At 37.4% G+C, this 15,416-nt stretch overlaps 1 protein-coding gene across 5 annotated transcripts in view; it reads left to right on the forward strand.

Moving 5' to 3' along the window:
* Positions 1–15,416, forward strand: part of rgs7a (regulator of G protein signaling 7a) — a 54,967-nt gene that overhangs the window by 26,412 nt on the left and 13,139 nt on the right. For all 5 annotated transcript variants that reach the window (XM_079632498.1, XM_079632496.1, XM_079632495.1 and 2 more), the window contains 3 exons: positions 11,002–11,098; positions 13,493–13,543; positions 15,294–15,400. In XM_079632498.1, coding sequence (XP_079488624.1) covers positions 11,002–11,098; positions 13,493–13,543; positions 15,294–15,400 — 255 coding nt within the window. The remainder of the gene's footprint in view (positions 1–11,001; positions 11,099–13,492; positions 13,544–15,293; positions 15,401–15,416) is intronic.

Genomic DNA, 15,416 nt, shown 5'->3' on the forward strand with positions numbered 1-15,416 from the left:
GCACCCTCAGATTCCAAATGTTCAAATAGTTGTATCTTGAACAAATATTGTCCTATCCTAACAAACCATACATCAATGGAAAGCTTATTTAATCAGCTTTGATGATGTATCAATCAATTGACCCATAAGACTGGTTTTGTGGTCCAGGGTCACAAATGAGTTACATTGTGACTTCATAAGATCTGGAAAAAAACACGTTGTAGTACAAATGAGTTGTTCGTTGTAGTTCTTGGAAAGTGGATTCTGATATTCAAAAACGTATCCCTTTGGAGAGGATTTTGAGCTTTGTAACCAGATCTTTTTTATGCTCAAACAGCAACATTACACACTAACTAAAGTTGCAAAAAGTGAAAAGCATAATAGGACCCCTTTAATGATCTACAGCAAAATAGAGCTTTGGTGATAACTAAGCAAATTTTTAATTACTACAATAGTAATTTCATTGTAGAAATGACATCAGATGTGGTAAATGTTGGTCAAAAACATACATTTACACACAAACTGGCCACCAACCGCAACTTTCACACGCCATCTTTATTTTTAGCTCAACTGTCATAGAATGGAAAGCACAGGATTGTGGGATATCAAATGCAGCGAATGAGACATCTATGCTGCCTTGAAGGGAATCTCAGGAGACAGGAAGTGAAGCTAACATTGGATTCGGACGTGCCTTGATGCCTTCCTACCTTGGAATGTATCTTTCGAAGGCAGCATTTTTAAGCTTTCGGACGCAGCCGATGTTCTAGAGTCCAGTGCTATGTGGTATAGAGGTCTTGTCATGATCATTCTCAAATGTTCAATGACAGCTAAAGTGCTGTGGAGAATTACACGAAAGTAGGTTATTATGGGACATATTTATTTCAGCATTCTAAATTACTGTGTGTGTGTGTGTGTGTGTGTGTGTGTGTGTGTGTGTGTGTGTGTGTGTGTGTGTGTGTGTGTGTGTGTGTGTAAAATGTTTGCTAAAAAGCAGCAGGTGGGTGGTCGGATTCATTTTCTGCGGAATCGTATTCTTCCACAGCTGAGTCAGAACACCCACTAAAATCCCTCCCACACATGCTCTCATGGAAACAGACACACACACATGCAATCACAGACAAACAAAAAATCCCAAGCACGCATACACAAAAATACGCAAAACAGAGAGCGAAGAAAGGATGAATAGGGCTGCCCTTCAAGTCGGTCTGCGCTTGGCCTTAATTCCTTAACGCACAATTCCACCCCCAAAGATGATGATTATTTCAGCCAAACATATTACATAAAACCTGTAATAACCTGCTTTAATTTTGATATAACCAATTATTAGATTGAGGCCAGGGGCAGGATTTTTTGCGCTTCACTGCTTTCACCAATACAGCCAAAATGAGGAGTTGTGCGAAAAGTACAGATGAAGAAATAAAGTGATGGAGAGTGAAAGAATGCTAATTATTGAGAATTGCATCTTGGATTGAATTACTGTATTTTTTTCATTTAGTGTGTGTGTGTGTGTGTGTGTGTGTGTGTGTGTGTGTGTGTGTGTGTGTGTGTGTGTGCGTGTGTGTGTGTGTGTGTGTGTGTGTGTGTGTGTGTGTGTGTGTGTGTGTGTGTGTGTGTGTGTGTGTGTGTGTGTGTGCCTGCTGTTCAGAAATCCTTGACCTTGTGGGAATTTTTTTGGTCTTCATGAGGAAATTCATGTTCAGTTTTTTTTTTTATTGTAAAAAAGTTTTCTGTGATGGGTAGGTTTAGGGTAAGTGAATATAATATACAGTTTGTACGGTATAAACAACGTTATGTCTTTGAAAAGTCCCCATAATTCATGGAAATCCAACATAGATTACCATGTTTTATAAGTTGCACAACATTGCAACTTTTCATTATTATCGGAACACAAAGATGAGGACGTTGTTGGAAAAAACTTCATATGATGATCAGTGGTACCAGATGTTAACACCATGATATTTTATTTATACCATGGTACCGAATGATTGTACTTTTTGTTTGAATTTTAGGTTATAATTGCCATCTTACATATAGAAAATAACATTACTATAGTAGATCTCCTTAAAATAGGTACTGCCATTGTACAATGTCCAAAGTTAATACGATGGTATTTTTTTAAGTGACACTTTGCCATTTAACTGGCATTTTAGAGCAAAAAGAGGGATGTTGTTGAGGAAAACAATAGTGATTGTCAAATGTTAATACCATGGTATTTATATACAATTTATTCAAATACAAATTTTCAAAAATTACCTATTTCAAATACCATGGTATTTGTTGTTGTACTCTAGGGTACTTCAACCATCTGACATTTTAAAAAAAATTTATATATATATATATATATAATTACTGTACATGTACCCTTACAAAAAAAGTACTCTGGCAGTACCAGGACACAGTGCTGGTATTAATTGGAAATACCTTGGTACTTGAAATTGATTTACCATGGGATTTTAATCATACTGCAAGGTACAACAAAGAATATCAAGGTATAACTATGGTACAATGTGCAAAATACCACGGTAGAACCATGGTAGTTTTGATACTTTTTTTTGTACTGTAAGTGAAACCACCATTTACCAGTTCAGCATGTTTAGAGCACAAAGAAAAAGATACGTTATGAAAAAAATCCCTGACAGAAGTGTGTGTGTGTGTGTGTGTGTGTGTGTGTGTGTGTGTGTGTGTGTGTGTGTGTGTGTGTGTGTGTGTGTGTGTGTGTGTGGGAGAAAGAGTTATACAGTGGCACCCTTTAAAGGGCATCCTCAAGCTGTGTGTGTAGGGGGGAGAAGCATTAGCTTACTAAATCTGATTTATATTTTGCATAATGGAGAAATTTTCGGAATTTTTTACAAAAACACTCTTGTGCGTGCAGAAAGTGGAAAGAGCTTATGGCATGAGCATGGATGTGTTTTTGTGCATGTGTACGTGAGACCGAGAGGGTTGTGCGACGCTACATTGGAAGGATAAGGTCATATAAACAGTCTGATTTCAGCTCACAGGCGAGTTTATCACTGAATAATATCCTCCTACCCCTTTGAGAGTAAGTGTTTGTTTGTTTTGTGCAATTTGTGTTCTCATGACAGAATGTGTGGCCTTTTATGTGATCGTACGGCATGTGTTGGTGTGTAAGCGAGTGAATCAGCGTGTGTGTGTGTGCAAGCAGGACTGGAGCAAGACTTCAAAGCCACTCAATCAGTTGGAAACTTTAGGTGTGTGTGTGCGTGTGAGTGCGTGTGTGTGTGTGTGCGCGTGTCATCTCTCTTAGCAGATAGTGTGCTCTCTTATGCTGAGAAGAACCACACCATGTTCTCAGTGAATAACTGAGCAGTGCTCTCTCCAATGTTGAATATTCAATTATGTGTAATGCTGTGTTGAATATTCATGTGCTTTTTCCGTTAAAGGGCACTCATACCTTTGGTCTTTAGTCTCTGCTCTCACGCAGATGGAGGAGACGGGTGCTGAAGGCCAAATATATAGGGTGTGTGTTTAAAAAAAGAAAATCTCATCTGAAATAAATTTCAGACGTTTGCTACGTTACACTCGACTGTGGCAGACAAATACATAATTTAATAGATTTAGCTAAAAGTTGCTTCAATATATTCTTTTGTTTATTTCCATATCACTGAAATTTGATCTTTTCGTGGCAGGCATTAAGCGAGATCAGTGAGAGAACGCGCTGTGTTTTTAAGATGTTTTAAAGTAGGTCGAATTTGAAAGTCTCCTGCCTTCTGTTGCTCTCCATTTTGCGCTGTCCTTTGTGAACGGCTCCTGACTCATTCTGTTCCGCTTGGTAGTAACAGCTGGGGATTTAAGTGGAACTTTAAGTTTGAACTGCTCTGATGGGGATTTGCGCAATGAATAACAAAATATACTTTGTTTGAAGTTGAGGATTGACAAATGAATCCTGTATTAAACTTGCTTGCTATATTACAGCTGCACTACTACAGAACTCTGGCCTCTATCACAGTCTTTGGTTAAGAACGCAATATTGCATGTTTCTTGCGGAGTACTTCTTTTATGTTAGTTGCACCTTGACACTTTCCCCTGGTGATCAAAAATGAAAGCCGATCAACATATCAGAGTTGATGTACTGCATTATCCAGCAATGGAATTTGATTCATTTTTAAAGCAAAACAATATTCAGTTATGCTTCTTCAGCGTTATTCATTTTTTCAAGGTCATATACATAATTGTCTTTTTTTTTCAGAAACATGTAGACACTTTTAACCACACATGATCTTTAGCCAAAGACCTTTTTAAAGATTTTTTGGTTAAAAGATCATGGTCCTTTGGGGAAAGTTAATGACATATTGATAACATGATAAGATAAGTGAACTACACAATTGTTATTATATCAATAAGTAAAGATTTTATTTATATTTTACTTATCACTTATTCTAATATCAATATCAATGATTTGCATCAGATCTCACTCTGCTGCATTATAGAGCAGTATTTTGCATATGTTCAAGCTTTCAGAGACTAAGAAATTAAAATCTTTGTAAAATATTATTTACAATTACAAGGTTATATATATATAGGTCTACTGTTCCAAAACTTTTTTATTTCAAAACATTTTTTCTGCAGTTTTGCAAGTATTTAAAAGTTTGTGGTCAGTAAGATTTTTTTTTATGTTTATTTTAAAAATACAGTAATATTGTGGAATATTTCTTCAAAATAACAGTTTATCTGAAATATTTTGTAACATTATACATTTATTTGTTACATTTGATCAATTTAATGTGTCCTTGTTGAATAAAAGTATTATTATTTATTTTTTTTATTTTTATTTAAACAATCTGACCCAAAACTTTTGATTGGTAGTGCGTGTACACTACAGTTCGACTCATTGCGATCTGAAAGTGAGTGACATCTGTCACTGCAACCGAATGTGATGACTCATATTTTTCTTTTCTGTTTTCCGTTTCTCTAATTTTCTCTTTTTTACACATACACTTCTTCACGAGACATCTAAATCGTTCTCTTTCTGTCTCTTCCTAGGCTGACATTTGTATGTGATGTCATCATCTCCCCGGTTGCCTAGGAAACAGAAGGGGGGGGGGGGGTGTATAAAATGAGAGACAGGGAGTGAGGGGATGAGGGGGAATGAGCAGAAGAGATCTAAAATTCAAGTCATTCCTGCAACAACCTTGTCTGCGTCCGACCACTAACACTTCCTCTCTCCTCTGATGCAAAATAATCATCAAAAGACACTTGCGCTGTCACCAGCAGTCTGAACTCCAGCTGTCTGCTACACACAGTCTCAGGGTTAAACATAGAGGTGGTGTCATTGTGTGTGTGAGTGTTTTTCTTTGTGTCTGTCTCTGTTAATTAGCTGGTGTGGAAGATTTTGGATGGAGTCTTTTGTTTTTTTGTTTTTTTTGTAAGTGCACACTTGTGCTTGATGAATAAGGACGCTTTGATGTGATCCCTATTTGATATAACTGCTGTGTTAATAGAGATGCTTTGCTTTGTATCTGAAAGATTATTCCATGTCTCCAGTTGCCAAACTAACTTCATTAGCATATTAGCGGACTCTAACAAAACATACCATGGTACAATTATTATTATTATTATTTTTATGGACATTTACACTACCATACAAAAGTTTGGGGTCAGTAAGATTTTTATGTTCATTTGATAAGTCTCTTATGCTCAACAAGGCTTTATTTATTTGATAAAACATATTGTGAAATATTATTACAATTTAAACGAGGTAATCCGTAACCAAGGAAAGCGGAACTAAACAGAGCAGGACAATAGGAAATACAGGAAAAGAACAGAATATCAACAAAAAAAGTCCATAATCTTTTTAAAATAATGTAAAAGTCTTAAAGGGTAACTGTTGCCAACATTGAACCTAGGCTCGTTTTGTTTATCTACCCGAGTTAAACTTTCGTGTAAAAGCATAATTAGAATGGAAACGCCACTTTTAAGATTGACCGTATTTTAGTTTTAGGTCAAAATGCCTTTGGAATGGGAGTACATGGGGCACTTCTATGATAGCATCAAAATCGCTGTTTTTAAAACACTAAGAAGGCTCGACGCAACATAAAACTTTGCTCGAAGTATCACCAAGGGCTCTACACATGAACTTGAGCATTGAATTCATTGTTTGTGTACACAAAGTTTGCTAAAAAGAAAGGTTTTGTACGACTCAGATTATCAGTTAGTGTTTCCGGTGGCTGGAATTGTGTTAGTCAAAAGTAGTCGATCTCTGAATGCAACGTAACATGAGGAGAGTAAAGATGGAAAGCTCCTAAAGCTTAATTCCTTTTGCCGTTAGTGAAAATCAATATTGACCTTGTATTTGAAATAGGATCCTCATATAATAGTGAAATGATTCAGTGATACAGATCGATTATTTTTGACTGACAAAATGCCGGCGACCGGGAAGAACAACAGCTACAGTGAGTTGTTCAAAACCTTTTAGTAAACTTTGTGTACACAAACAATGTAGTCAATGCTCGAGTTCATGTGTAGAGCCCCTGGTGATACTTCAAGAACAGTTTTATGTTGTGTCGAGCCGCCTTAGTGTTTTAAAAATAGCGATTTTGATGCTATCATAGAAGTGCCCCATGCACTCCCATTCCAAAGGCATTTTGACCTAAAACGAAAATACGGTCAATCTTAAAAGTCGCGTTTCCATTCTAATTATGCTTTTACACGAAAGTTTAACTCGGGCAGATAAACAAAAAGAGCCTAGGTTTAATTTTGGCAACAGTTACCCTTTAACTGTCTCTTGATCAGTTTAATGTGTGCTTGCTTGCTGAATACAATTATTAATTTCTTAAAGCTGCAGTCCGGCACTTTTTTGGGTTTAAAAATATCAAAAAAGACATTTTTGGAAAAAAACGTAACCAGCCAGTGTTCAAAACGATCTGCTTGCCTTACCTCGATTCAAAACGGTAAGCTTGTAATAATGATTTTAATTCCAGTGGTACTGGTGGATTTCCGCGGGAATTTCGAGCATGTCTTTGCGTCATTACGTCACTTCTGTACACATAGAGAATGAGTCCCCGGCTAGTCGGCTATATAGCGTGTGTGGATGATGGTGGAGATTTAACTTAGCACTTGGTATGGCGGATCCCGAAAGTTTAAAGCGACAATCACCAGTGACAACTGGAGATTCACCAGTTGTAAAACCCAAAGACTTCAGACTTCAGAGTGGCTACAGAAAAAATATATTTTTCACGTTTTGATGTGATATAAGCAATCGTTAGATTTAATCAGCATAGCCTACTGCAATGCTTACCCCCACCCCCCGAATTTGGTCAGAACAAACGTGAATGTTACTTACTTGTTCAGATTACATTTTCCGATGAAAATTCTAATGTTGACACTTTCAAAAAGTATACTCTGAGATTGCTGATGACAGTAACGTTACAGTATCCACAGCGACGCGGCAGCGACAGGTTCTCCTCAATACATTGTGTTCATCCGCGCTGTTTCATGCCGATTTACTACCCACGCACAGTTAATAATTCCGCGAATAACTGCAATTGCAGATTTCTAACAGAGATGGCGACAAAGAGGAAAAACGACGGACTGCAGCTTTAATTTAATAACAGTAGTGTATCGTGGCAATATCATGCTTTTTGTTGTTGTTTTTTGTTTGTTTTTTGCACAAATGCCATATTAATACCATTTTTGGACATAACATGGGAATATCATCGTGAATATGGGAATCATTCAGTAACATTTATACTTGCGTTTATATTTATTTAGCTGATGCTTTTATCCCAAGTGACAAATGAGGAGCGTCACAAGCAATTTGTCATAAACAAATTGGGTAACATGGTATTACTATCTGATACCTGAAACTAATTTTAATATTGTCTGTAATAAGATATTTAAACTGGAACGTAAATTAAATCCTTGCCCTTATCTCTTGTTTTCCTCTGAAAGCATGAAAGAACATTTCCACTGAGGAGTTTGAAGCCAAAGCAAGCTATCGCTGTGCAGTTTAGATTAGACCCGAAATAAATGTTGAATGTCTTCATATAGGAGATGAGGAGGCAGCAGCTCTAAAGGCAACTACTTTGGTATGCAAAGACTGTTGATATATCGAAGATGTGTCAGGATTGAGGGCAGGACACAGTCTGCCATGAGTCAGTGACGAAGCTTAGTCATTTAGTAAATGAATAATTGAGTTGGCCATCATTTCCAAATGTGTGAATTGGGATGTACTGGATATTACAGGCTCTGTGGCGATGACCTGCTCAAATCCAAAACCAAAAATAACCCATTTACATTAGTTGGGATTAAAACTGTTTAATTCAGATTCTGAAGTGAATTTATTTTAGTCTGTATTTTAGCCTCTGGCTTTAATGTCTGTTTACTTCACTGTTTGATATCTCTCTTCTGGGCAACTGATCTTATTGGCTTTTATCAGTCTGTTCTCTCATTGGCTGCAGCCACAGATGTGTGGTGGGCACAGATGTTTGATCCCTGGAGATATACCGCCAGAGGACATTTTGTTTTGAGAGAAGTGTCTGTGAATGTTCCAGGTATGCTGCTTATTATATTAGGGCTGTCAATTGATCATGCACACTGATCCATATGTATATTGCATAATCATGGATTTTTTTTTAAGGCTGAGGCTCATGTTTGAATTCACAGCCCACCTGCTGCTACAGTCAATACACCTCATTTATTATATCAAAAAAATACTCTTTTGTAATAGTCTATCTAATGCTATATATACAGTACATAGACTTCAGTTTGGAGTTTGTAAGATTTTTTTATATATATATTTCAATCTGCTGTGTACCCCAAGGCTGCATTTATTGATCAAAAATTCAGTAAAAAAAACATTATACATTTTTTCCCAGGATTTTTTTTTTTTTATGAATAGGAAGTTCAAAAGAATTTCAGCATTTATCTGCAATAGAAATCTTTTGTAACATTATTATATGTCTTCACTGTCAGTTTTGATACATTTAATGCAGTCTTTAATAAAAGTACCGGTATTCAGTTCTTATAAAACTACAAACCTTTTTGAATGGTAGTATATGTTATATATAACATTTTTCCATTATATTGCATTATTTTATAGATTTTTTTTTCAGCAGATATTTCTATATGTGGTTTAAAAAAAGTGACATGACGTGCAGGCCAAAAATGGTAACTTGTCCTTTGCATTTAACCCATCAAAGTTAGTGCACACACACTAGGAGAAGTGAGTAGTGAACACACACTCTGGGAGCAGTGGGCAGCCATTTGCTGTGGCACCCGGGAAGCGATTGCGGGTTATGTGCCTTGCTCAAGAGCACCTCAGTCATTTCCTGCTGGTTTTGAGAATTGAACCTGCAACCTTTGGGTTACCAGTCTGACTCTCTAACCAGTAGAGCCCCTATCAAGTGGCCTAATATTGTGTTAAAGTTCATGTCGCTGGTTGCTGGAATACCTACCACCTCCACACTGTAGAATATTTTGGTTAAAACTATGAGCTTAAGCCATTGATTTAAATGTACCCATGAATCTCAGTGTCGGCTTCATCTCGGCTACTACGACTGATGCCAGTGAGGCTTATGGGACTTCATATCATCACACATCATTGCACCATACAGCTGAGATATGATCATCTCTCTCTCTCTCTCTCTCTCTCTCTCTCTCTCTCTCTCTCTCTCTCTCTCTCTCTCTCTCTCTCTCTCTCTCTCTCTCTCTCTCTCTCTCTCTCTCTCTCTCTCTCTCTCTCTCTCTCTCTCTCTCTCTCTCTCTCTCTCTCTCTCTCTCTCTCTCTCTCTCTCTCTCTCTCTCTCTCTCTAAAATGTTTCTATTACAGTCGTCGGTGTGAGCAGAATGCTCCGATCCCTCATTACCTTAAATTAGCACTTCAGTGTTTGCCCACCAGCCTGGTCTGCATTGTCGACAAAGTGTATGTTTAATTCTCTTTCCCTCAGTGAGTGCGTATGCGCTGTAGGTGGCTAGAAACTGCCACCTAAAAGCATTTCATCTCTGGATATAAAAAAGAAGCTATTTCTGGAGTCATAATAATGGTTTTCAGGGGAATTTAACAACATTTTCTGTTAGGATTCTCTCCAAAGGCATCACAGCCTGAAGAAACACTGCATCAGTGCAGCGCCCACTGATGTAATTCTGCATGTTAACTGGGCCTCCCCTTGAGGCAATTGTCTCTTACTCTCTCTCTCTTTCTCAGGCTATCTAAACACTCACAGGTACAAGCTCATATACTTTCACAACATGATTTAAATGTCATACTGCATATACATACACAAACACCTCCATATGTAGCTTGTGTCCAGGGATCATGTTGTTAACCTGATGTGGTCTTATGCTGGAGTGATGTCACTGGCAGCTGTAGAGCACTTGGTCACATGACCAGAGTGTGAGTTCCCTGGCGACGCTTTGAGCTGCTCGCCTTGTTAACTCGAAGCTTCTCTAAGAACAGTCCAAATGTCAGCGGATCAATGAGCAGGTGACATGTTCGGTCCCGCTCTGCCCCAGGTTTCTCTTCATCTAATAAATAGGGTTGTTATATCCAATGACTTCATTTACTGAAGGCTGAGTTGATCCTTAAGACAAGCGTCCCGTGGGCTCTTATTGAAGTTCTGTGGCCTCACGCTCTACTGTGAATGGCTGTATTATTCACCATGTTTGAGTCCTGGTTGGCTCTCCAGATTTTATTTGAATGGAGTTTAAATTTATCAAAGATTTATTATATTGTATTGTTTGTTTTTTATTACATTACATTACAGTGGAGTCCAAAAGTCCGAGACCACTTTAATATTTGTTTGTTTATTCTAGAAAACTGTAAATACAGAAAATGTAGGGATTTTGAAGAATTTTAAAAGATAGAAATATTTTTGCATGAGATGCATTTGCAATAAAAAACTATATTTTATTAAATAATTATTTTAAAGAATAAAAAAAAAATCATATTTTCCACCTCATGGAATATTGACACTGATTTGTATTGTTGTTTTTATCCCATGTTGCAGATGCATCAAATGCACATATGTTTTAATTGACTTGCATCTCTTTCTCTCTCTTGCTTAGATGGAGGATGTGATTGCCAGGATGCAGGATGAAAAAAACGGCATACCTATCCGCACAGTGAAGAGTTTCCTGTCCAAGATTCCCAGTGTCTTCTCTGGTAATTCCCCTTACACCTGTTTTAAATACACTGCGGTTCCAAGTTGGCGCAGAGAAAGCAGAACTCAGCAGGAGCCAGTGCCCCACAGCAAGCCTGAAGACCAACACAATGAAGACTCTGCCAGAACTCTGTAGTGCAGCACCAGTATCTCTGGTGATAGCCTGATCTCTATCAAAGGTCTCTGGCCTGCGTTGCTCTGGTAGGAAGCACAATGCATTCTGGGTATAAACAACAGGGTTTGAACTGTTTGTCTATGGGACTGGATTCAGATTTCATTCTAATATCCTGAAACGGCAATTATAAATGCAGCTAATGGAATATTCTGAGTTATTTTCAGTGGCATGCTGTCAATTACTACAGACCAAAATTTTTACAGTTCATTTTCACAAAAAAGTTGAAATTATTGTTTATGGTATTTTGTCTGTGGTCCATACTCCTTTAACATCTTTGAGAAGAAAAAAAGGAAATAGTCCCAATAAATGGATCCACTGTTTATTGGATTGGATAATAATGGCACTATATTTACATAGCAGAGACTGAAAAAGGAGTGCAAATGTTATACTTCCTTATATGCCATAATCCATTTTAGAAGGGCAGGATTAGGAAGGAGAAAGCGAGAGAGAAATTCTCAGAAGGATGTTCTTTGGTTCCTCTGACTGCGGTCCCTCCGAGGATTCATTAAAAGGCCAGCTTCAAGCTCTAACACCCCAGTCTCTGCCTCTCTATGCTTTAAAAAGTCTCTCACGCTCTGGGCTTCTGCTGTCTCCAGGGACACACCTCTCACTGCTGATTGGCTGCGCAATAGGGGCTCTGTGCATATTTTGGGAATACTGGATTTGATTGGTCAAGGGTTATCTCGGAAAGATATTTCTCAGAAGAAACTGTTCACGGTCTATTCATTTAGCAGTGACCAGATTGAAAAATGAAACACTGAACAAAATTGTTTAAGAAACTAATTTTGCTGTGTAAAATGGTCATTAATACTTAATGACAAAGTTTTTTAAAGGGTTCCTGATTAAACCTATATATCCCCAGCCCTCACTCATAAGCCATTAGTTGAGCCAATGTTAATATCCCCAAAGTATCATGTCAACCTACCAGTTCTGTTTTTATAATTGTTTCTGAATATTAAGATAGGATAGGATAAAGTGTTTGTAATTTTGAAATATTTACAGTACAAGACAGTGCTGCGACGTAATTTTTTTTTCCTGAGAGTTTTACAGCAATTATAAAGAGATGCGTACCGCACTGTAGGCATTCATTTATTTGAGGTGAATATGCAGGAAGTAGTTGACTACTTGCTTGCTTTGAGAGCCAGACAGAAAGAGGACAAATAGGGGTTTATGCGTGCTGAGGTAAAGATTATGATTTTCTGTTAATCCACTAAATATTCCAGCGAAGCTTTACTGAGACTGAGATCCTCTTTGGAGCATCCAGAACCCCTGTACTTAACTTTAGCAGAATTTATACAGTTCTGCTGCTTAGAGAGAGAGAGAGCCAATGATTGACAGTTTTCTGAGTAAACTTAGAGGGACAAACTGAAGAAAGACCTGTATTCAGGGCTTAGCATTTACTTATTTGCTCACCAGCCACTGTTGGCTAGTGGTTTTCCAAAGTTACTAGCCACTCAGCATTTTCACTGGCAACAATTTTGACATTGATACCATGGGGAAAAACTGCCATATAGATATTTGTAATATTATCTCATAATTTGGCAGCAGGTATACTAGGCTGCTGTCCCTTTAAGACCTGACACACGGATTCATTATATATGTGTTTTCTTTCTCAACTGTCTACGTTCACTTAAAACATAACTGACTGTTTACATGAATATTCGCAAAGATGCTCGCATTTTGACATTATTTTGTGTGTATTTGACTGTTTAAGCGCAATAAGCAACAGAAAAAAACTAAACGTAAAAAAACTGAGGCGGTTTTATGTGCGCACACTTTGGGTGTGGGTATGATGCACAATACGTGCAAATCACATGCCGAAATTCAAGCTCTGTAACACCAACAATATTCGCCTGGAGCAAATGAACCGAGTGATTGAGGGGAAGCGGGTTTGTGTGTCGACTCGCTGTCGGAGAGATGAGAGAGCGAGAAAGCGTAGCTGGTATCGTAAATCTATTCTGAGGAAAATGAGTATTGGAAGCGTTTCAGATATTTCGGTATCGATATGTATCGAAAAACCTATATTTTTGACAACACAATGCATGCACTTATACAAAGACTATTTTTATTATTATCATCTGTAGTTTGGCCAATTTTTCCACTGATTATGAGTTCATGGCAGGTGAATGGAGAACATTTCTTACCAACCGTGAAACAATATTCTGCTGAATTTAGATAGGCCGGCCAACATTTTAAATAATAATCTTCACTTCTTTTCCAGGTTCAGACATTGTCCAGTGGATGCTGAAAAATCTATGTATCGAGGATCAAGGTGATGCCGTCTTTTCTTTAATGACATCACTGACAGTGCTGCAGCTGTGATGTGCATAAATTGAAAAATCTACTTCTTTTATTTTGATTAACATGCACTCTTTTCTAAAAGTCAAAATCATATCTTCAGCTCACAGGGTAATATATTCAGGATTTGCATAATCATAATTATACTGTAAGTTGGCAAACAGCTAATGTCAGCATCTCCTGTTACTCCTTTAATTAAAGAAATGGGGGATCATTTTACTTGCATCTACTTCTTCAAAAACAAGAATGGGAAAGCTACTTTGAAACTGTAGCCTGTGAAGCAAGCAATACACGAGTCATTTAACTAAGTAGTTAAAAGTAAAGCTATTCTTATCAAATAAAAGCTGAACTTAGCTGAACTTTAAACTGCAAAATGACTAATAATTGATTTTTTTTTATTTAAAAATAATTAAAAATATATATGTACTAACTATTTATTCCATTTTTTTGTATTATTGACAATACATTTGTTCTTAACCCATTGATTGTTGCAATTCCTAATAAACTTGCTGGCCGACTAATGTTTTATTTACTCATCAAAGCCAATTTTGATTGCATTTGGTGCTTTTCGAGTCTAAACCTAAACAGAGGTAATGTGAAGGTGGAGTTGGTTTTAGTAAGGAAGGAAACACGGCAATGAGATTGGATTTGTTTCTGAGTATGGTGAATATCCCTCTACTTAAGATTCTGACAAATATGACAGGCATGTGAGAGTAAGTGTGTGATATGGGGGCTCTTCTCAGACAGGAAAAGAGATCTTATTCATATAAGTGCACTGAATCTCTCCGTATACTCAATAGACTGGAACCACGGAGAGAGGAAAAAAAGAGAGAGAGATTTAAAAAAAAAGTTCTGTCTATCTCTCTCTCTCTCTTTCTCTCTGTTCAGTTCTTATACATTGCTGATTAGTTGAATTTACCTCATGAACATGCCTGGTGGGAAGCTCTCATCAAAACAACAACATCTGCAAAAAGCATACTGCCCCCTTGAAAGCAAAGGGATATTAATTTGTAATCAGCACAGACACATACTCTAACATGCACACTCACAGTAAACACTGTATTGTAAAAGTTTAATAGATAATTATTTATTGATGCTTGGTACGGGTAGAGGAGTGTGTGGTGCGGTTTCAGTATGTTGCAGTAGAATGTTATTTCCATGCTTCCTCTTGTAGACTGAGACCCCTAGCTCCCATCATAACCTAGTTACCTTAGAGTATCATTTAAATTTCAAAATAGATTATTCATTTAGAATGGGGAAAGAAACTTATTATAGATTGGAATATTTTATGGAATGAAAAACATACCTAAAAGCATCATCAACAAAGTTCTGGGATGACCATTGCACTCTTTTCAATTATAAAGCCTTTATTATGTAATGGCTCCCTGCGGAAGACATGCGCCGAAACGCATAGGAGAGTTTGGTTTTGAGTGTGGCCTTGAAATAATAAAGGCTTTGTTGCCAGCACTTTGTTGATGAACTATGATATACCCTAGATTATACCTCCTTTATTTTAATACTAAAATAATTCTCATCTCAGGATACATTCTCAATTATTCTACTTAGTTTGAGGATTTTGTTTTGCACGAAAAACCTACCGCCTCATACCATTTTGTTCTATTTAGTTTCAGCACAGGATAAATAACAATAATTATCTTGGCAGAAACGTTTGGGCTGCCCTTTCATATTTGGAGCCCTAATAACACTATACATTGTTTCTCTAGTGGAGGCTCTTCATCTGGGCACACTGATGGCGGCTCACGGCTACTTCTTCCCCATCTCTGACCATGTGCTCACTCTTAAAGACGATGGCACATTCTACAGATTTCAGGTCAGTCGTTTTGCTA

This window comes from Phoxinus phoxinus (genome assembly GCF_949152265.1).
Source record: "Phoxinus phoxinus genome assembly, chromosome: 13".
Lineage (NCBI taxonomy): Eukaryota > Metazoa > Chordata > Actinopteri > Cypriniformes > Leuciscidae > Phoxinus > Phoxinus phoxinus.